Source organism: Mesoplodon densirostris, chromosome 7, assembly GCF_025265405.1.
Source record: "Mesoplodon densirostris isolate mMesDen1 chromosome 7, mMesDen1 primary haplotype, whole genome shotgun sequence".
NCBI classification, from domain to species: Eukaryota; Metazoa; Chordata; class Mammalia; order Artiodactyla; family Ziphiidae; genus Mesoplodon; species Mesoplodon densirostris.
Genome location: NC_082667.1, coordinates 116,676,353 through 116,695,797, shown reverse-complemented (window position 1 = coordinate 116,695,797; position 19,445 = coordinate 116,676,353). Strand labels below are relative to the sequence as shown.

The 19,445-nt window shown below is 48.5% G+C and overlaps 2 protein-coding genes across 8 annotated transcripts in view; both read left to right on the top strand.

The window, feature by feature from the left end:
• Positions 1 to 7,346, top strand: part of MSANTD2 (Myb/SANT DNA binding domain containing 2) — a 29,260-nt gene extending 21,914 nt beyond the window's left edge. For 2 of the 7 annotated variants that reach the window (XM_060105083.1, XM_060105084.1), the window contains exons 2-4: positions 796 to 895; positions 2,478 to 2,538; positions 5,140 to 7,346. In XM_060105083.1, coding sequence (XP_059961066.1) covers positions 796 to 895; positions 2,478 to 2,538; positions 5,140 to 5,992 — 1,014 coding nt within the window. In that variant the 3' untranslated portion in view covers positions 5,993 to 7,346. Of the gene's footprint in view, positions 1 to 639; positions 896 to 2,477; positions 2,539 to 5,139 lie in introns of those variants that run through there. The other 5 variants (XM_060105082.1, XM_060105081.1, XM_060105089.1 and 2 more) reach the window with 5 other exon arrangements.
• Positions 7,347 to 10,775: 3,429 nt separating this feature from the next.
• On the top strand, positions 10,776 to 19,038 carry LOC132493749 (endothelial cell-selective adhesion molecule-like). The gene is made up of 7 exons (XM_060104536.1): positions 10,776 to 10,960; positions 14,389 to 14,585; positions 15,642 to 15,843; positions 16,013 to 16,168; positions 17,437 to 17,559; positions 17,840 to 17,966; positions 18,190 to 19,038. The coding sequence occupies exons 1-7, from the start codon at positions 10,891 to 10,893 to the stop codon at positions 18,503 to 18,505; spliced, it is 1,191 nt and encodes a 396-aa protein (XP_059960519.1). The 5' UTR covers positions 10,776 to 10,890; the 3' UTR covers positions 18,506 to 19,038.
• The last annotated feature ends 407 nt before the right edge of the window (positions 19,039 to 19,445 follow it).

Sequence of the window (19,445 nt, the reverse complement as noted above, 5' to 3'; positions counted from 1 at the left end):
GTTTGAGACTGGAAGTCTGTAGCATTATTGATTTGATCTCTTTTAAATTTTAGCAACTTCCCCAAAGACAGAGTGAGTTAGTAAAGATTATGGACTATGTAAGTAACAAGTTTTACCAGCTGATTTGTTTAGGCAGTTGTTTTTACTCTGTATTCCTTCTTAATCAAGGGTAAGGAAGGTTATATTCTTTGCTTTGGGAAATTCTTCTTTCTGTCCTCCCCCCCCCCTCACTTTTTCCAAATTCTGGGCACAAATAGCAGCTCTTTCTTTTCTGTGGCAGGTGTGCATCCTATTGGCTGGCTGGTATTTCTTGTTTTCCTTTTTTTTTCCCTTACTCTTTTAAAATGGGGGTGGGGGTGTACAAATACGTGTATGGGACACATGCAATAATGTTGTAATGTTTCTTGTTGTTTAATGGATAATTAATTGCAAAGTAATTGTTTGAATTATAACATGTTTGAGTAAATGCTAAATTAGTATTTTTTTCTAATATAATCATGAATTTAAAATCTAGCATTCCTGTAACAATGTGTCTGTGTTTGTCTGTCTGTGTCTGTCTAATAGTAATTAATATCTGTGGTCCGTACCTGGAAGAGGAAGTACAGCTTTAAAGGAATAACAAAAGACTTTGTGTCTTAGACCCTTCGCAGGTGTTACAGTCGGGTGAAAGAACATGGTGTTGGGAAAAGAAAGAGCAGTTACACATTTGAACAGTTGGAACAGGTGTTTGGTCAGGGAGGATGGGATGCTCAGCCCTGCCAGCCTGTACTTATTAACAGTAGTGGCTTGTACCAGGAGCTGGAGTCAGATGGCAGCACTATGGAGGAGTATTCACAGGAGGACTGGGGAAACCACAGTCAGGATCTCCACGGCTATCCAACAGATCAGGAATTGGGTAAGAGAGCCAGTATCTATGTTACTTGTGTGTGTGTGCACGCACGTGCACGTGCATATACATATCTTTATATGTGCACAGGTACTTCATATCTGTAATATCTTATACCATTCTCACTGACAGCACAATGCATATAGCCAGTCTACTGGGGGCAATTTGGGTATCCTTAAACTACCAGCCTAGTGCTTAGTGACTTGGGTTCCACAAAATTCCTAAAGACACAGAAGAATTCCTAATGCTGAGCTGCACAAGGAAGCTCAGTGACAGGCTACGCAATTAAAAATATCCTGCACCTCTTAGTTCTAAGATGACTGCTAAGAGTGTTGACTCTTGGCTCGACTGGTATAGATATAACTGTCTTTTCCTTCCTTTATCCCAAATACTTTATTTTTTCCTGTTTGTGATTTGCAAAAGATCCCTTTCTAGGCTTCAGTCTGAATAATCAATGAAGGGAAGCCTTGGTTTGAAACGAGCTGATATTTGAACATTATCAGGGATCATACTCCTTCAAACTCTGTGAAGGATCCCATCCCAACAGTAGCTGGAATGATTTATTCCCAGTCTTCACATTAAAAATGGAAAACAAAACTCGGCCATCAAATCTAAACTTGTGTGGACTAAGTAAGAGGGTATATGTAGTTGTTTTTCTTTTTTCTTTTCCGTACATGCTCCAATTTTAGTTTTCATAATTTGCAAGTACTAATCAAGTTTCTGCTGCAACCTCTGTACATTCATAGCACGTTGTGTAATGAGTGCTCACTTACAAGTAAATGTTCTCACTCTCCAGTGAAATACTCAGGTAGCCCCCAAGGATTGGTACTATAAATGTGCCTCCCTAGCTTAAGACAAAAGCCAATGGGCACTATTTTACAGAACTCCTGATGATAGAGAAAGGCTTAATTCGAAAGAAAAAGGATTAAATGTTAATATTTCTTGTGAATGCTGCGTCTAAAAAAAATCTCTCAAATATCAGAAGAGAGAGGGAGTGAAGAAAGAGGTTATAAAACTGTAAGAGTAACACAATGTAAGAGAGAGAATTTGATGACTACAAGAATAAAAAGGACAGATGCTAAGTGATCACTACCTCTTAATTTCAAAACGGTACTGAGGTCTAAATTACTCTGGCATCCTCTAACTCTGGTCTTGCTGGAGAGAGTTAAGTCACCTAAACCTTTGGGAAAAAAATAACATGCATAGTATATATTGATCCTGATATTAGGGAAATAATTGCTCTCTAAAACCTACATAGAAAGTCTAAATAGAACAGAATTATTTTCATTCTCGTTCCTTTAAAAATCATGTTTGCCATGAAATTAAGCTTTAGGCTCCTAGCTAGAAATCCACTGGTGACCTTGAAGAATTTTATACTTGTAGAGCTGGTTTCTGATCTTGCATGTAAATGTATGCATCTCATTATGTAAGAGTTATATTTATAAATCTGGCATTGGACAGTGTTTGACACTAGAATTAAGTTCTCGCATTGGAAAGTATGGAACAAACAGTAGACATGTAGCTACTTGGCTACATAAATGTATGCACCACTTAGGAAAATATAACTTTTTTCAAAACCTCTGTTTTTCAGATGAAATACCTGTCACAAAGAGAACATTAAAAATAAAACAAGAGTCTTCTGAAGAAGCACAGTAAGTAGATGTTCCACCTTTCTACAAAGTGTATTTACCTAAGTTTAATGACAAAAGTCTTGCTGTAATGAAGCATGCTCTGAGAGTTACAGCCGTGCCACTGAGAGAGCATGTCCAGTTGTTCTTCCTCATCTTTGTAGCCTAAGTTTTCCAGTGGTTAATCCAAAATGTTGAGAATGTTGTATACAACAAGAAGAAATAAATATATGAAAATAAGCGTGTTTATGGTTTTTTCCTGTGTGTGGATGTGGTGTTTGGATGTTTAAATAAGATACAAAGATAAGTCACAGGGCCCAGAGTTTGTCTGGGGTTAAGTGAAATGATAGGAGGGCCAGAAGGACACCTAAGTTCCTTATAATATTCCATTTTGGGACTCAAAAAGCAAGTGCTTAGGAACTACAGGGGAGGCCCAATTGACGTAACTAGGGATGAACTCAAGCTTCACAGAATTGGTGTCACCAATCTCAGACCCCCTGAACTTTTCCCATGGTTGGAGCTTCAGAAACACAACAGATAGTTCTCAGGAACTGTTTAAATAACCGGATCTAGTTCTCATTGTGCTCCATAGCTGTGAAAAGCTCATCTGAGGCTTGAGCCCAGGGAGCTTCAGGCCGAGATCAGATCAGTGGGGCAGGAAACTGACAGGCTCTGCAGAAATGTCGTGTGTGGCTGCCTCTTCTCCAGGTCTCAGCTCACAGGGTGAGAGGGTTCTAAGAGACAGTTCATTTCCCAGTGCAGCAGTTTCCTCAGAACTGTTCCTTATTGATGGTTTAGGGCTATGACAGTGCTGAATAAAATAACTTCATTTGGGCACGGGATCTTTTCCTTCTAAGTTTAAGTGGGATTAGCCTGAACTAGCTGATACAGCCTGTAGTCAGATATACCACCCCTCACCCACGAAGAAGAGTCAGCACTTATTTATCAAATACCTACTGTATGTCAGGCATAGGAATACAGCAGTGAGCAAAACAGACAAAAAGCTCTGCCCTCCACCCCACCTCCTTAGCCTAGTCCTCCTTGAGATCAGTAAAATATTTTAAAAGAGGACGGGAAGAATGGTAGCTATGAAAGATAATTTTTCTTTAAAGCATTGACCCATGCAGAAACATGGTCCTATGTCTTAGCCTCACAAGCACCACAATCTAAATATTAGAAAAGTGATCGAGTGCTTTCGTGTACTCTGAGAAGAGAAACAATCTCCAGAAATGCAGTGATTTCATCCTGATGGCCACTTAGATACTTGAGGAGCTTTCAAGACAAACTAAAGTGTGGAGGATAAGTCCAGGGCAGTCTTTGGTTCAAGAAGCAACTGATAACAAAACATTAGCTCTTTGCCATCTTGAAAAGAAAATCAAGGAAAGTAAGAGAGAATGACTATGTGGAAGATTCCCCAGTTTGTTCCAAAAGCTCTTCCAGAAGGTATGAGAATTTAAGAATAAAGTTTCCAGGATCTGTCTCCTTCCAAAAAGCTGTTAGCAAACCACCATTACACCCTCTTTTCTTGCCTGTGTTTGATTGTATGTGAGTGTGGTAGTTGAGTATTTTTGTAGCTTAAACCTATGATTGATGTCGAGTGTAATTGTTTGTTGCTAAGTTGATATTTAACAAACTTCAGTCTTCCAATATCAAAGTTGTACCCTACCTGAGAAACAAATATCCTCATATAAATGTACGAATCATCATGAAGTATCCGTTGGAATTACATGAATTAAGCAGCATGTGAAACAAGAATTTCCCTGTACTTTGTCTTCTTCTGTTAACTGTCCAAATCAAAATTGAAATAATTTCTATACTTTTGCTTCCCTTTATAAAATATATTTTAGAAAAATCTCAATTCATTATCTGGAATTTTTTTTCTCTTAAAACTGAAGCTTAATAATGGAATTTTTTCATCTGAATTCTAAGATCTTAATTCTGTGCTAAACTGACAGTTCTTTTAAATTTGGGAGTAGTAATGTATTTCAGACAAATAGAAGAAAATGCCCTTTTTTCATGTTTTTGTATCAGATCAATAGTCATAATCAGTTGTATATTTTCCTATGGCCAACGTGTATGGGCCAAACTTATTGAACTTTCAGAATTTCCAGGTTAGAAATTAATGTGTTCATTCCTTTAAGTGATACCTCCTGGTTACTTTTCTGAATACAGCATCCTTCACCTGCTTTTGGTAGTTAGGTCTGAAGGTCATCATATGCACTATAATAGCCACTTTAAAAAGTACATGATCCTTGGTTTCTGAAATCCTAGGGTCTTATGTATCAATAGTTACTCAGTGGAATACAGCCAGACTTTAGAAGTAATGGAAAGCAGTTTTTCACTAGTTCCTAGGAACTTCCTAAGGGTGAGCATGTCTCAGATTTTAATACTATGATTATCTAGACTTGCACAGTCCAGTATGGTAGCCACTAGTCACCTATGGCTATTTAAATGTAATTTAAAATTAATTAAAAACTTAATACCTCACTCACACTAGCCACATCTTAAGTGCAATGGCTAACATTGGACAGCGCAGACACAGGGCATTTCCACCGTTGCAGAAAGTTCTACTGGACAGTGCTCATCCAGATACCTGAAGAATCTGACTTTTATTTCTCTTTCCAGGAAAAGAGACATCATGCAGAATATCATACAGATTTTGGAATCCGTACAGTTGAAATGGGAACTGTTTCAGAGCTGGACAGACTTTTCAAGGCTTCATCTTTCTAATAAACTGGCCATTTTTGGAATTGGTTATAACACCCGTTGGAAAGAGGATATCCGTTACCATTATGCTGAGATCAGCTCCCAGGTGCCCCTTGGCAAGCGACTCCGGGAGTACTTCAATTCTGAGAAGCCTGAGGGACGGATCATCATGACCCGAGTGCAGAAAATGAACTGGAAAAATGTTTACTACAAATTTTTGGAGATCACTATTAGTGAAGCGCGGTGCCTGGAGCTGCACATGGAAATTGACTGGATACCCATTGCCCACTCCAAACCAACTGGTGGGAACGTTGTTCAGTATTTATTGCCAGGAGGCATTCCCAAAAGCCCAGGCCTTTACGCCATTGGCTATGAAGAGTGTATTGAGAGGCCCCCCTCACCCCACATGGAGCGACATTCCCTGGACCCAGGAAAGGAGGGCCGGGTTGACTTGGAAACCCTTTCAGCACAAGCCTCACTACAGGTGGAAATAGAACCTACCCGAATTATCTATTGCTACCTCGGGATCGCTGAGGTCAGGACTCTGCAGCAATGCTTATTTTTACATTTCCAAGCAAATACCAAAACCTTCAGCAAAGATTGGGTCGGTATTAATGGGTTTTTGTCTCAGAACTGTATTGTGGATCCTGGAGTTTCCCCCAAATCCATCTATATCAAATTTGTAGAAGTAGAGAGGGATTTTCTTTCCGCTGGCTCTTTAGTTGAGTGCCTGGAAAAAGCCATTGGCTACCCCTTAAAATTTAACAACTGAATGTCATCCTTCATAAGGATTTGGGCTCTTACCTCTCTCTTCTCTACCCACATCCCGTTACCCAGACTGTCCCTCATCCAGATGCTGCCATCAGACTTCATGGAAACTCTTTCCACGATCGGGCCAGTACAACTAAGAAATCATGATAGACTTTGGGCAGAAAAAACAGACCTCACCTGAAAATGCTCATTTTGAGCCAGCAAGCTATACAGCGGACTTGCATGGTGGGTCAGTTGTTTCTTTTTTAAAAACAAAATCAATTTTTAAATGGATTTTAGAGCCCTGATGTAAACAAATGTAGGTACATTCCATATTGGACAAAACTTATACTTTGAGTTTCATATGAAATTGAAAAATTGTATTTTTTTCACGATGTTTCATTTTTACACATCTCTATGTCTCTATATAAGTATTATTTACAACCTTGAATAAATAAGCAATAGATAATGGCAAGTTAAATCTTGAGTCACAGTAAATAAGACTGTTTTTCAATATTACCCTTAGCTACTATTGTATATAATTTAGAGTTTCATTTTTTTCACCAATCAAGTGTTTTGCTATTCCCAATCAGTGTTGCCTGCAAAGACCTTTGTTTCTGTGATGTACCAACTTTATGGTTGTGCTGCCATTTAAACTTTTTTTTAAAAAAAATCATTAAAGTAATTCCTGGCCTCTCGGCGTACTAGTGGAGCTTTTTGTAGCGGAGTGCGGTCGCACTGGCAGTGGGACTGTGCTCTGACTTTACTGCTAGGGATGAACACAACAGAGTAGGGCAGCTTCACTTCCTTTCACTCTCTGTACCCCACTGACCAATGTCGTTATCTCTTGTCAGAGTAACAAAGGTCACTGGACATTTCATTTTGTGCTACTTTTTAAAACTACAGAAGGATATTCCTTTTGGCCCAAAGTACATGAATTTGTAAGAGACTCTCATTCCTCATCTTTGCACTCAGTAATCAGGGGCAGCTCTCTCAGGAGCACAGGTGGAGAATTGATGTCATCATACTTCCTGTAAAAAAGGAGAGAAGATCTCATAGAAACATCCAAACAAAAAGTTTAAGTGATCCATAGGATAGGAAACTGTAAGGTATCAGTCCATTAGGAGGGTAACTATCACGTTTAGATCTTTCAGTGATTTCTGTGGGTCAACCAGCACTCCAGTTGGAGGTTAGTACTCTTGGCTAAGAACTACCTTACTAAGTAGGGTAGTTAAGGGTCACTTTGGTCTCATGACAGGGACTTGTTAGATTGGTTATTTATCTTTAATGATTCCCCCAGAATCTCTCGGGTACTCTAAATGGACTGCAAATCCAGGTAAGAGCTATAATTCTCCCCGTTTTTCTGTACTGTTGAAGGTAAAATTGCATATTGATTAAAAAAATGTACTTTCCTGCAACCTGAGTTATCTTAAATCAGTGGTTTTTCTCATTCTGATACCTCTTGGTTGGTTGATGCTTATTTTTCTAGTGACTAGAGAGCTTATAACCAATGGGATGACTTTTATTAATGTCATTTGAGTCTAGGTTTATGGAGTTGGCTGTTTCCTGATGTGAGTTGCTAAAAGTGGGTGCTAGTTCAGGGAGAGTATAAATAAATATCCTGGAATGTTTGGGTGCAGCCCTTCTTCTCCCTGGACACAGGCTGTAGGTATGGGCTTTAGGAAATTCTCATGAGTTTGCTCTTCTTTGGAACTTGGAATTATAGTCCTAAAGACCGAGGCTTCATTGACCATTTTGTAGCAATAATCTCATAATATTAGTGCCAAGTGCTGCAGGAAAAAGCATTATCATCAGGAGTAGTACATGGCATCCCCCAAACTTTGCCACTGATCAGCCCTAAAACTAACATTATGCTTCATTCATTTCTTCCCCCATCCCGCTTTTCACTGCTGTTAGTTACTTAGCAGGGGCAGAACATTTGGGAACATTTAGTGAGGATGTCTGAGATCTACCTGTCGTTACTGAGAATAGGGCATTGCTAGACCACTGTGAGCAGCACAGAGTGTATGGCAAAGACTGATCCAATATGTGTTTTCACCATGTGGCTTGGGATGGGTGAGGGGTAGGGGCAAGAGGACAAAGCTGAGCACTGGGAAATGGAGACTTGGAGAGAAAGTACCTTGCTGATACTGAATATCCATTCTCTTTGGCCAGAACAATCTAGAAAAGAGGACAGGGTGTCAGATAACTATATGAGCATTTCTAAAAACAAAAAGTAGACTATTTAGACCTTAATGAAGCCTTATAACTGATTCCAGGAGGATGGAGACACTACATTCAAATGTAAGTATCCGCATTAAAAAATACTGTAGAGATAAAAGATGAGGTATGACCAAGAGAAACACTAGTGAGCTGCAAGTCTCTTAACATATGAAACTGTGAACTTAGTTCTTGCACACAACCTGTTTATTCAGGTCACTCACAGATCATCTGCACTAACATTCCCATTTTTTATTTATTTTATTTTGTTATTATTTTTTAATGATATTCATTCATTTAGCAAGTATATTTATTTATTTATTTATTAGATGTTGGGGTAGGAGTTTATTAATTTATTTATTTTTGCTGTGTTGGGTCTTCGTTTCTGTACGAGGGCTTTCTCTAGTTGTGGCAAGCGGGGGCCACTCTTCATCACTGTGCGCGAGCCTCTCACTATCGCGGCCTCTCTTGTTCCAGAGAACAGGCTCCAGATGCGCAGGCTCAGTAGTTGTGGCTCACGGGCCTAGTTGCTCCACGGCATGTGGGATCCTCCCAGACCAGGGCTTGAACCCGTGTCCCCTGCATTAGCAGGCAGATTCTCAACCACTGCGCCACCAGGGAAGCCCTAACATTCCCATTTTACACAAGGGTAGAGAGCAATGTTCACCCTAAACTGCATCTCAGCAAAAACTTCCAGAAAGTAATAGAACTGCTCTGCTAACTTCTACCGCTTGACTGCCTCAGGGTCAGCAGAAAAGAAGTGGCTGGAGTAGGAGATAGTATAGAAAATTCTTTGATCGGGTGAGAGCAGTGAAAGAGTCCTGAAGGGACTGTTTCAGTGTCACATGGAGAGAATCACTGCCTACACATCTTTATTTGTATCTTTACTTCTGATGTTGTAAATTATTTGGGGTGCAAATTCCGGAAAGTTAGCTACTGAGAGTGGATGTTGAGGCCCTCCCTGCCTTACGTAGCACTTGATAGGGATGAGCACAGCCTCTGTAATCAGATGCTTTGGTGCTCCTGGGATACAACCAAGAGCATTGTACTGCCGTTTTTGGAAGGAGTAACTTATTTGGGGTAACCTAGGCCTGACCTGGAAATAAAGGAGGGATGTTTACAAGAGGTGCTTTGCAGTGAAGAGCAAAGTAAAAAAAAAAGAAAAAAGAGTGTGATAGACTAGACAAACCAAACCAACAGCACCCTCCCCCCCATATATATATATATACACACACACACACAATCTACTTGACAATTCCAAGTTTGTAGGTCCCTGCATAAGGATATGAGACTAGCAGTTACCTATTCCTGTTGCCTTTGCTGTCACTGAACCGCCAAGTACTAGATTCCAGGGGTTGCATGAGCAGTCTAGTGTTTGCATAGCCGTTTCTCAAAGCCACTGCATGGCAGGTATTTAAAGAGCAGCCAGGCAGGTCACACTAGGAAGAAGCAGCTGAGAGGGTCCGCCGCCAGGAGGCGCAGAGGTGCCCGTGACCGGCTGGCGCGGGGAGGGACGGTTAAATTAAATTTCACAGTGAACATGATCTAGCGGGAATTAAAGGATCAGAGCGGGCCTGAGGAAGGATGGGAGGCAGCGAAGACATGGGGATAAATAAATGGAGCGACTTGGTCCAGTTTACCTTCCCGCAGCTGCCCCCTCCTCCCCAGTCTGCATAAGGCTTTTCAGAATTAAGCGGGGAACCGGGATCTTGTTTCCTCAGTTTCCTGCTCAGCTCCTGGGGTTTCCTTGCGCCAGTCACTTCCCTGCTTGGGTTTGCGGCGCAAGCTCCGGGTGACCCTCGGGCCTTGGTTTTAGGGAGTCTCCGAGAACCTGCTGAGAGGCCCCTTCTTCTCCGGCCACAGGTGAACACGGTCCTCGGGTTCACCGCCGGCGCATCCTCCACCGCAGCCTCGGGGCCACGCGGCACGTGCAGGGGTGGGCGTGGCCGCCTCCCTTCCTGAGCCTCTCTCCCTGCCCGCTCCCGCGGCCCAACCCGCCCCTGGCCCTGGGAAATTGGTAGTTTCGGGCAGCAGAACCGGGCCCGCGCGGCCGGCACTCTGGACCTTTCCCGCCGCCTCAAGCCCCACACTGCGGAGCCCCAGTGGCCCCGGGAAAACGCGGCTCCCCTCCTCCCCGCTTAGGCTGAGGACGCGTTACCCCCAAGCTCGGAGCCGGTTGGTCGGGCGGGAGCCCCGGCCGCTTAGGGTGTCGGGTGCGGGTGGCCCCTGGACGTCGGATAATCCCCAAACCTCCCTTCCTTCCTGGCCCTCCTTCCTACCTCACTTCGCGGAGGGGGAAGGCTATGGCGTAGTCTGAGAGTTAGGGCTCTTCTCTTCTGCCCTTGCCCCCGGCCGGCTGTGGGGGCGCCACGACTCACCCGACCCCACCCTGCGTCCTGACCCGGTGGAGGCCGCGGGCGCCGGCTGTCGGAGCGCGAGGAGCGTCCCCCTGCGGCGGGTCACCCTCGAGCCCCGCCCGCGAGGACGGCGACCTCTCCGCCCCCTCGAGTGCCCCGCCCCCAGTCCCCGTCGGTCCCCACCCCCCCCCGCCGGCACACGCACGCAGACTCTGGCCAGAGCCGTCCTTGGTGTCAGTGGCCCGGCTCCCGCCTCCGCTTCGGCTGTCGTGCGGCCCCAGCACCTGTCGCTTGGTGTGTCCCGGAGCCGGCGCCCCTGACTCCGTCGGGGCCAGGGAAGGCCATGGTTTCCCTGCCCGGGTCCCCTGCGACCAGCTTGCTGCGGTGTTTGTTCCTGGGGCTGACTACTCTCGGTGAGTGAAACCCTGGACCTGGAGGGGACATGAGATGAGAGAGATGGGGTGAATCCGACCCTGAGGGAGGTGGTTTTGGGCACTGATGAGGAACTGGGTGGGACAGGACTCCCGTCTCTGACTCTTTCCCTCCCCGCCCTTATACTTCCCCCCACCTAGGGCATCACTTGTGTCCCCACTGCTTCGGGGAACAGCTCCCACTTTGGGTGAGGTGTGTTTGTGGTCGGGGAGAGGGTTAGGGCACCGCCTGGGGTGAGTTGTTGGAACCATTCCTCACCCCAACTCCCCACCTCCACCCAGCAGAGCCGGATGAGCTGAGCTGCTGGATGAGACACTGGCTAAAGAGCTTAAGGACTTAACTCCAGCCCCCCTCCCGACCCCCACCCCACCACAAACTGATGTGCAAGAGCCCCTGGGGAATTCCCTGGTTCCCGGGCGTGACACACACACTTCACCTCAATTCTCCATCCCAGATCCTCCCACTTGCCCCCCCGCTCCTGCTTCCTGCTCTGGGAATCAAGGGAGGTGCCCCCAAAGCACGACCGTGAGGTCATTTGGGACACAGGAAATGGAGGAGGGCTTTGAATGCCTAGAGGAGCAGAATTGTGACGCCCCCCCAAGAGGTCCACCACCCCCATTGGCTCCCAGAGCCAAAGGGACAAAGGAAATAGAGAAGAGGGCCTTTGAGTCAGAGAGGAAGGGCCCCTCCTTGGAGCAAGTGCTTGAGGAGTGTTTGAAGGCCTCCAGGAGCGCCCAGGAGCTGGGGTGGCCCAGTGCAATATCTGGGAGAAAAGGACCCACAGGAACTAAGCTCATTATAAGCTGTTTCACATGCTGCCTCCCAGGCTTTCTTGCCATCTTTCTTCAAGGATCCCGAATGAGGGTGAAGGGTGGGTTTGTCCAGGTCAGCTTTAACTCCTCATTTCTCTCAGGTTGGAAGTCGCCAGGGCAAGTAAGGCTTGGAAAGATGTAGGGTGAAATTCAGCCACAGTGATGGGGCTCACCTAACTTTTACCTGTGTCTCCTTTAGCCCCGTCTGTGCTGCAAGGGTGTTGGGGCAAGAAGTATTAGGGTCCCCAGACAAAGTGGGGCTCAAGACCAGACCACCAGCCCCTCTAGGCTTGGTGGGGCTGCTCCAGGATCCCTTGACTTCTCAGGCCCCCCGTCCCAGCTTCAACATCAACACCTCTTTCCCTTCTGCATTCTACCCCCAACTTCCCCACCCCCCTTCCTGCTGGGGATCTCTGAAGAAAGGGAGAAAAATTCAAGTTAGCGGCCAGGGTGTCTTCGGCAGCTGTCCTGCAACCCGTCCTCTTTCTATCCTAACTCTGAGCCTCAGATTTCATACTGAAGACCCAGGCTTCAGCATCCCTACCCGGCCACCCCCGGGGGGCCACTTGAGGGTTAAATGGCCCTCGGGATGGTCAGCACTTTGGGTGGCACAGGCTCTATTGGGCTCTGCCCGACAGGGTTCTCCGCCGAGGCCTTTCTGCTCCCTCGCTCCTCGGTGGCTCAGCAATGCTGCCCCTGGGGCGTGAGAAGCCCGCGGGGGGAGTTTCTCAGAGAAAGAGGGAGACTAAAAATAGTAGCCCTGGGGAGCAGGCCCATTTTCCTTCTCCTGCGCTCTAGCCTGCTCCACACTCTGGTCTGGCGTGGGCCAGAAGGGTCCCTTTCCTAGGCTGCTCCCGTCTCCTTCACTCAGACCCAACCACCCCCTTTGCCTCTCCCTGTGGCACCTGGGAGCAAAAGGGGCCGAAGAGTTGAGGGGCTTCTGCTCCAGCGGACACCCCGGACCAGGGCAGCGAAGCCTGGGGCCCTCTCCAGCTCCTAGCTGGCCTTTGCCCAGACCCCAGTGTGTCCGCATTACTATTGATTTACCACCCCTCTACCTTTGGCAAAGTGATCTCGTAAATGCAGGACCTGAGGGAGGTCGCTGGGGGCCTAGGGAGGAGGCGGCTCACCCCTCTCCGGGGACCGCGGCCGCTTTCCGGCGGCGGGGAACTGTGTCTGGCCGCTGGGGGTGAGCTGCAGAAAGGCTGGGCCAGAGCCTGCACCACCCGTAGGCCTCTCCGCGTCCCAGCCGGCGGGCTGGTCCTGAGCGGGTGTCAGGCTCCTTGAGGCAGAGGTTGTTTTTGCCTGCAGAGCCTCCGGTCCAGCGGCGCCCTCCTCATTGTCTTCTGGCTTATCACCGGGCACAAGTTTCCTGCTTGGCCCACAGGGATCTGCCAGGAAATGGGGAGGGGGGTGGCTAAGAAGGCCAAGGAATCGGGCTTGGGGTTCTGTAAAGACACGCAGCCAGGAAGCCATGGGGGCGGTGTGCATCCTGGCCGGATCCACTCCTGGGCCCTTAGAGGCCTTCAGCCGGCCTCTAGCAGGGTGGAAAGCCGGACCCGTGCGTGGCCGCTGTCCGAGCGGTGGCCCCCTGATCACCACGCAGAGGTGGCATCTCAGACTCCAGGGCAGAGTGTTGAGGCCGAGGACTCAGGGCCTCAGTGAGAGCAGGGCTTAGGACTAGGTCGGCCAACATCCTCAGGCCTGGCCACGGACAAGCCCAAGCTTATTCCCCCAAAGGGCTTTTGACTGGCTGCTCCGTTGCCTCTCCAAAGGGCAGTAAGTGAGTGTTCCTGGGCGCCATGATGCAAGCTTTGATTCGACAGCCCCCTCCTTGAAACCAACATCCCAGGCCACCTCCTGAAGGTCAGTCACAGGCAGAGGCAAGCTCTGTACTTGATTGCTTTGTACTTGATTGTCAGGGGACCTTCATTCTCCTCTAGCTCTGCCAGGATTCCCTGCGACCCGCCCAGATCCCCTAGGCCCCAAAAGGGCCCTTGGGAACTTTTCTGGGGAAGCCCACGTGTGGGAACCCAGCGGGAGGCCGGGGAGCACGGGCAGTCACTGGGCCAGGTTGGGCGCTGGGACACTCCAGCTTCCCTGGCTCGGAGTAGTTCAGAAGGAGCCGCGGAGTTAATCGGTAACCGATTAACCCTCCCACCCCCCTCCGCCCATCTGGTTGAGAACGCAGGAGATGGGAACACTGTTGATCCTGACCGGCGCCTTTCCACCCAGAAAAATTGGGGGAGCAAGTGGCCTACGTAGGGTGTAGATAAAAAGTATTAACTCTTCCCTTCCTCTTGGATGTTTTTCCCTTCTCGCTAGAAATCTCCCCTCCTCCTCTTGGTGCGCAGAAATCTGTGCCTCTGGATACAAATAAATGCGTAGACACGGGTCCCTATCCCTGCTGCAAGCCAGCGGGCTGAGGTTGGGGAGAAGAAGCTCTGGTGAAATTGACAATGGGATCCCAGGCCAACAGGCCCTGGGCAGTCTTCGAGGCCTACGGGGGCGGGGCCCCGCGAGGTTCGTCTTCTCCTGCCGCCGCGTTGAGCTGGGTCCTTGGGCTCCGCGCTCACCCTCCTCGGTCTCATCCCCAGCGTCACCCTCGCGGGCCCAAGTGGAGCTGCACGTGCCCGCCGGCCTCACCAAGCTGCGGGCGGTAGAGGGAACGGAAGTGGTGCTCCCGGCGTGGTACACCCTGCACGGGGACCAAGCTTCGACCAAGCCCAAGCCTTGGGAGGTGCCCACCGTGATATGGTTCTTACTGGAAGGGAAGAATATGAATATGAGCCAGGTGAGGGAAATCGTCTCGGCCAGAGGCTAGCTACGCCGGAGGTGGGGCGGGGCCGGGGGCGGGGTGGGGAGCAGGGAAGAGCGGGCAACGGTGGGAGGGGTGGCCAGGGGATGGCTGACTCGAAGGAGGGTCAGGGAAAAGCAAGGTCCACCTCACCCGTTCAATTTTTGTTTTGATCTTGGAGGCTTCCCCAGAGAATTCTCTTTTTCCCAGGTTCCCCTAGAAATCCAGCACACCAAACACTGACAAGTGCAGAGGCATTTTACTTGCCGGGCAAGGGGGAAAGTGAGGATTGAGGGTATAGGAAACAGGAAGGGTTAGGGCAAGTATCACACAACTTTTAAAAGTTGAGCATCTTCCTGTTTTCACATTATCTGTGCTTTGGACATTGTCACAGGCCGCTTCTCTTTCCAAATGATTATCTGTCCCTCGGCTCCCATATAACCTCCTTGAGAGGCAAGGGTACATGTCCTCCTACAATCTCTCACCTATCTTCCTTCCTGACATCAGACGAAGACTCAGAGGCAAATTCACCCAGAAGCCAAGGAAACGTCATTTTCAGAGCTCCTTATTTGCTGGGCTCCTTGCAAGGTCCTAGAAAGTGTGTTCAGGAGGTCAGTTGAGAAGTAGGGGGTATGTATGAAAGAAACTTAGATTGCAGGGGTAGGACTTATACAGTGGGGGGCTGGGGATCTTCAAAAAAAAGAAATTGAAAAAGATATTTTTTCTCTTGGCACTACCCCTGCTGTCTAAGTTTCTTTCATACATTTCCCCCTATTTACATTATCCCTCAACCATTTTACCACTTTCTAAACACCCCAAGTGGGAGATGAAGAGACAGCGTCCAGGGGAACAGGACCTGCTCTGGTGCAGAACACCCCGGGCGGGGAGACGGTAGCTCGAGAGACTGGGGTGAATGGAGAGCTGGTAGAGGTTAGAGGGGGTGGTGCAGGTGAGGGGCATTTGAAGACCCCCAGTTTGGGGGAGCGGGGCTAGCTGAGCCCTGGGCACAGAGCAGACAAGTAATAATGGGGAGGTGTGACGCCCGCCCACCAGGTGTTGGCGCACATCAGTGGGGTCACATCAAGCAAAGCTGGAGCATCCCTGGTCTACCCCATGCCCTCCCGGAATGTGTCACTGCGGCTGCAGGGCCTCCAGGAGAAAGACTCCGGACCCTACCTCTGTTCCGTGAACTTGCAAGACAGTCAAGGCACTGTTCGAGGTCACAGCAGCAAGACTTTAGAACTCAATGTGCTGGGTAAGTGAGAGGCACCCATGGGAGGTCGGGCAGGTCTCTCCCCCAAATGACTGAGTGTGAAGGTTGGGGGAGGGGCAAACAGAGTGACAGGGGGTCCGCGTGTGGGAGCGGGGGAGGGGGAGCCGCTGGCCCCCGGATGTGAGTTTTTAACCTGTCTCTCCTCCCCCAGTTCCTCCAGCTCCTCCATCCTGCCGCCTCCGGGGCGTGCCCCACGTGGGGACCAACGTGACCCTGAGCTGCCAGTCCCCAAGGAGTAAGCCCGCTGCCCAATACCAGTGGGTGCGGTCGCCCCCATCCTCCCAGGTCTTCTTTGCACCTGTTTTAGGTGAGGGACCTTCTGGAGACACTGAGAGTGTGGCTGGGGTAGAGGAAAGATGACGTACCAGAGGGACCGGGGTGCCAGGGGAGGCAATGCTGAAAAGCACTGGCGGGGTGGGGGGAGGAGGAGGGTGTGGGGAGGGGCTGGAGAAAGAGGCCCTGCCAGGTGCCGGCAGGTGCTGCAGACTTAGGTTACTCAAGAGGCGCTGGGGCTAGAAAGATCTGCGTTCACTAGGTGTGTGACTTTGTGACTCTGTTTCCTCATCTGTAAAATGGGGATATTAATAGCCCTGATTTGAACACACCAGCTATAAAAAAACATTTGGGGGCAATTGGAACTTTTTTTTTTCAATTTGACTGAGATAATCGATGGAACAATTTTAATATGGAGTACTAGATGCTCTTGGAGAATTAGTCTTAACTTATCAGGTGTGGTAATGGTATTGTGGTTATGTAGGATACTGTCCTTCCTTATTTTTGGAGTTTCATGCTGAAGTATTTACTTTAAAATGTCTCAGAAAAAAGAGAAAGAGAAATGAAATAAGTATAGCAAAATGTTAGCAACTGTTGAATCTAGGTTGTGGGTATATGGATTTTTATTTTGTCCCTCTTTCTACTTTTTATTTGACCATTTTTATAGTAAAAGTTTTAAAATTATTTTTACATAGAGCTTACATCATAGGTTTGTTGTGAAACTTTTCTAAGTTAGTACATGTAAAGAACTTAGTCTCTGGTGCAGAGTAAGCAGCCAATAAACTTTAACTGTTAAAATCATTAGATTATTTCATATATTCCTTTCAACACAATCAAGTAGGTCGTATTACCCCATTTTACAGATGAAGAAATTGGGACCCAGAGACAGCAGGTAACTTTCTTAAAGTCAATTGACCAGTCTTCCCAAGGAGAAGACCAGTCAATTCTGGATCCTAGGTTTTCTAATTCCTCACTCAGTGTCCTTTCTCTCTCACTCTCTGCCATTCAGAAATAAAAGTAAAAATTGGATTTTGGGTTTTCTGGGCATCACTTCTTCTTTAGCCTCCTTTCAGATATCACTTGGGGACACTGAGCGGCGGAAATGGAGAGGGGTGTTGAGCTAGCAGTTAGGCAACTGGGAGCAGAGCCCAGCACACTGGCTGTCACACCTTCCCCTTCCCTCAGGGAACGGAGAGCCAGGGTGTCTCTCCCAGGGAGTCAAAGAGGACATTCCAGAGGAGGGACAGGATGTTTTTCATGGGAAAGAGGATCTCTGGACTGACAGCTAAATTGTGTCCACAGATGCCATCCATGGATCTTTAAACCTCAAAAACCTTTCTACTTCCATGTCTGGAGTGTATATCTGCAAGGCCCACAATGAGGTGGGCAGTGCCCAGTGCAATGTGACCCTGAAAGTGAGCACAGGTCAGTGAGGGGTAAGTGTGGTTAGGGAGAAGATTGGTCAATGGGGGGTGGGGTGGGTTTGCAAGAGAGGGGAGGAGGCCTTTCATTATAACAGGACAAGGAGCTTGTCTTGGTCAAATGTCCATGCAGGTGCTTGGTCAGTGACCACTTTCTTCTTGACAGTCACCTTCTTAACAACGAGAGAAAATGTGTATGGTGATGGTAGGGCAGTGGGGCAGTGGGGTTGGAAAGGGCCAGGGAATAAGCTGAGAGTCCCCCTCTGACGGCAAGGTTTTTCCAGGGCCTGAGGCTACGGTGGTTGCTGGAGCTGTCGTGGGCACCATGGTTGGATTGGGGCTCCTGGTTGGGCTGGTCTTGTTGTACCAACGCCGGGGCAAGGCCCTAGAGGAGCCAGCCAACGATATCAAGTAAGTGTCCCTGGTCTCTGCCAAGATGAGGGCTCTCCTTGGGAATTCGGGCAGCTCTCATCTAACGGAAGGTTGGGCGGTGGCTGAACCATCCTTCCTGTGGGCAGATTTTAAGTGAGAGGAGAGTTGAAGAAGAGGGGAGGTGAGAGTAAGACAAAGCACGTGGGAACTCTCCCCCTCCCCCTTTCTGCTTCTGACCTCTTATCGCTTCTTTGATGACTAGGGAGGACGCCATCGCTCCCCGGACCCTGCCCTGGCCCAAGGGCTCAGACACAATCTCCAAGAATGGGACCCTCTCCTCTGTTACCTCGGCACGAGCCCTTCGGCCACACCAAGGCCCTCCCAGGCCTGGTGCATTGAGCCCCACACCCAGCCTCTCCAGTCAGGTCCTGCCCTCACCAAGGCTGCTCCGAACAGATGGGGCCCACCCTCAGCCAATATCCCCCAGCGCTGGGGGGGTCTCTTCCTCTGCTCTGAGCCGCATGGGTGCTGTCCCTGTGATGGTACCCGCCCAGAGTCAGGCTGGGTCTCTGGTGTGATGGCCCAGCCACTCGCTGGCTGAGCATCTGGCTTCTCTCCTTCCTACAGGGGTCACCCCTGGCACAGAGGCCTGAGCTTTGGGAGGGTGGCCGCCTTCCAGACCTCTGGTTCTCTGCCCCCACCTTTCTTTACTATGGGAAAACTGAGTCTCAGTTAAGACCCAAACTTCGGGGAGGTAGAAGAAGAAGACATGGACCTAGGATTAGGAAGGCCCCCGCCCTGGGCTCTCTCTAAGACTGCAGTGGGATGCTGCTGAGATCGCTACCTCTGCCTCTCACCCTCATCCCCCAGGGCCTGGTAGGGACCGCCCGTCAACCAGTCCTCCAGGCCCCCTTGGTCTGTACCCCGTCCGACCTAACCTCATCCTTCACTCCCCCTCCAGCTCCCAGCGTTAATATAACCTGTCCTGCTGGTTTGGTTGGGTTTTGCTGGGGCAGGGGATAAGGAAGATATTTTTTATACTAACTTGAAATGCATGGTTTTGTTTTTATTTTGCAAACTTCAATAAAGATACATTGTGTTTGTGTGGAAAGTGAGAGTCAAATCACCTTTTCAAGCTTGGAATTCCCAGGAGAAGCTGAGTCTCAGGATGATGCAAAAAAAGGACCCTGCCCAGGCGGTGGACCCAGGAGGGCTTCTCCGCACAGCCTCCAGCTTGGCTGACTGGCTCGGGATAGCTCTTCTAGAGTCTTTAAAAGGGTCATTTGCTGTCAGGCAGTGGTGGAGAGGCACAAAGAGCCTGGGGCTGGGAGACCCTCCCTCACTTTGAGCAGCAAGGGGATAAAACTGGTGACTTTCTGCGGGAGCTTGAGCGCTCACAGCTCAGGTGTGTGTGTGCACTTAGCTCCTGTTTCCCCCTCAAGAGCAGGGGAGAAGAACCTGACTTCTGCTGTTCTCCCAGACCACTGAATCCTTACCCGTCTTCTTGCCCATCCAGCA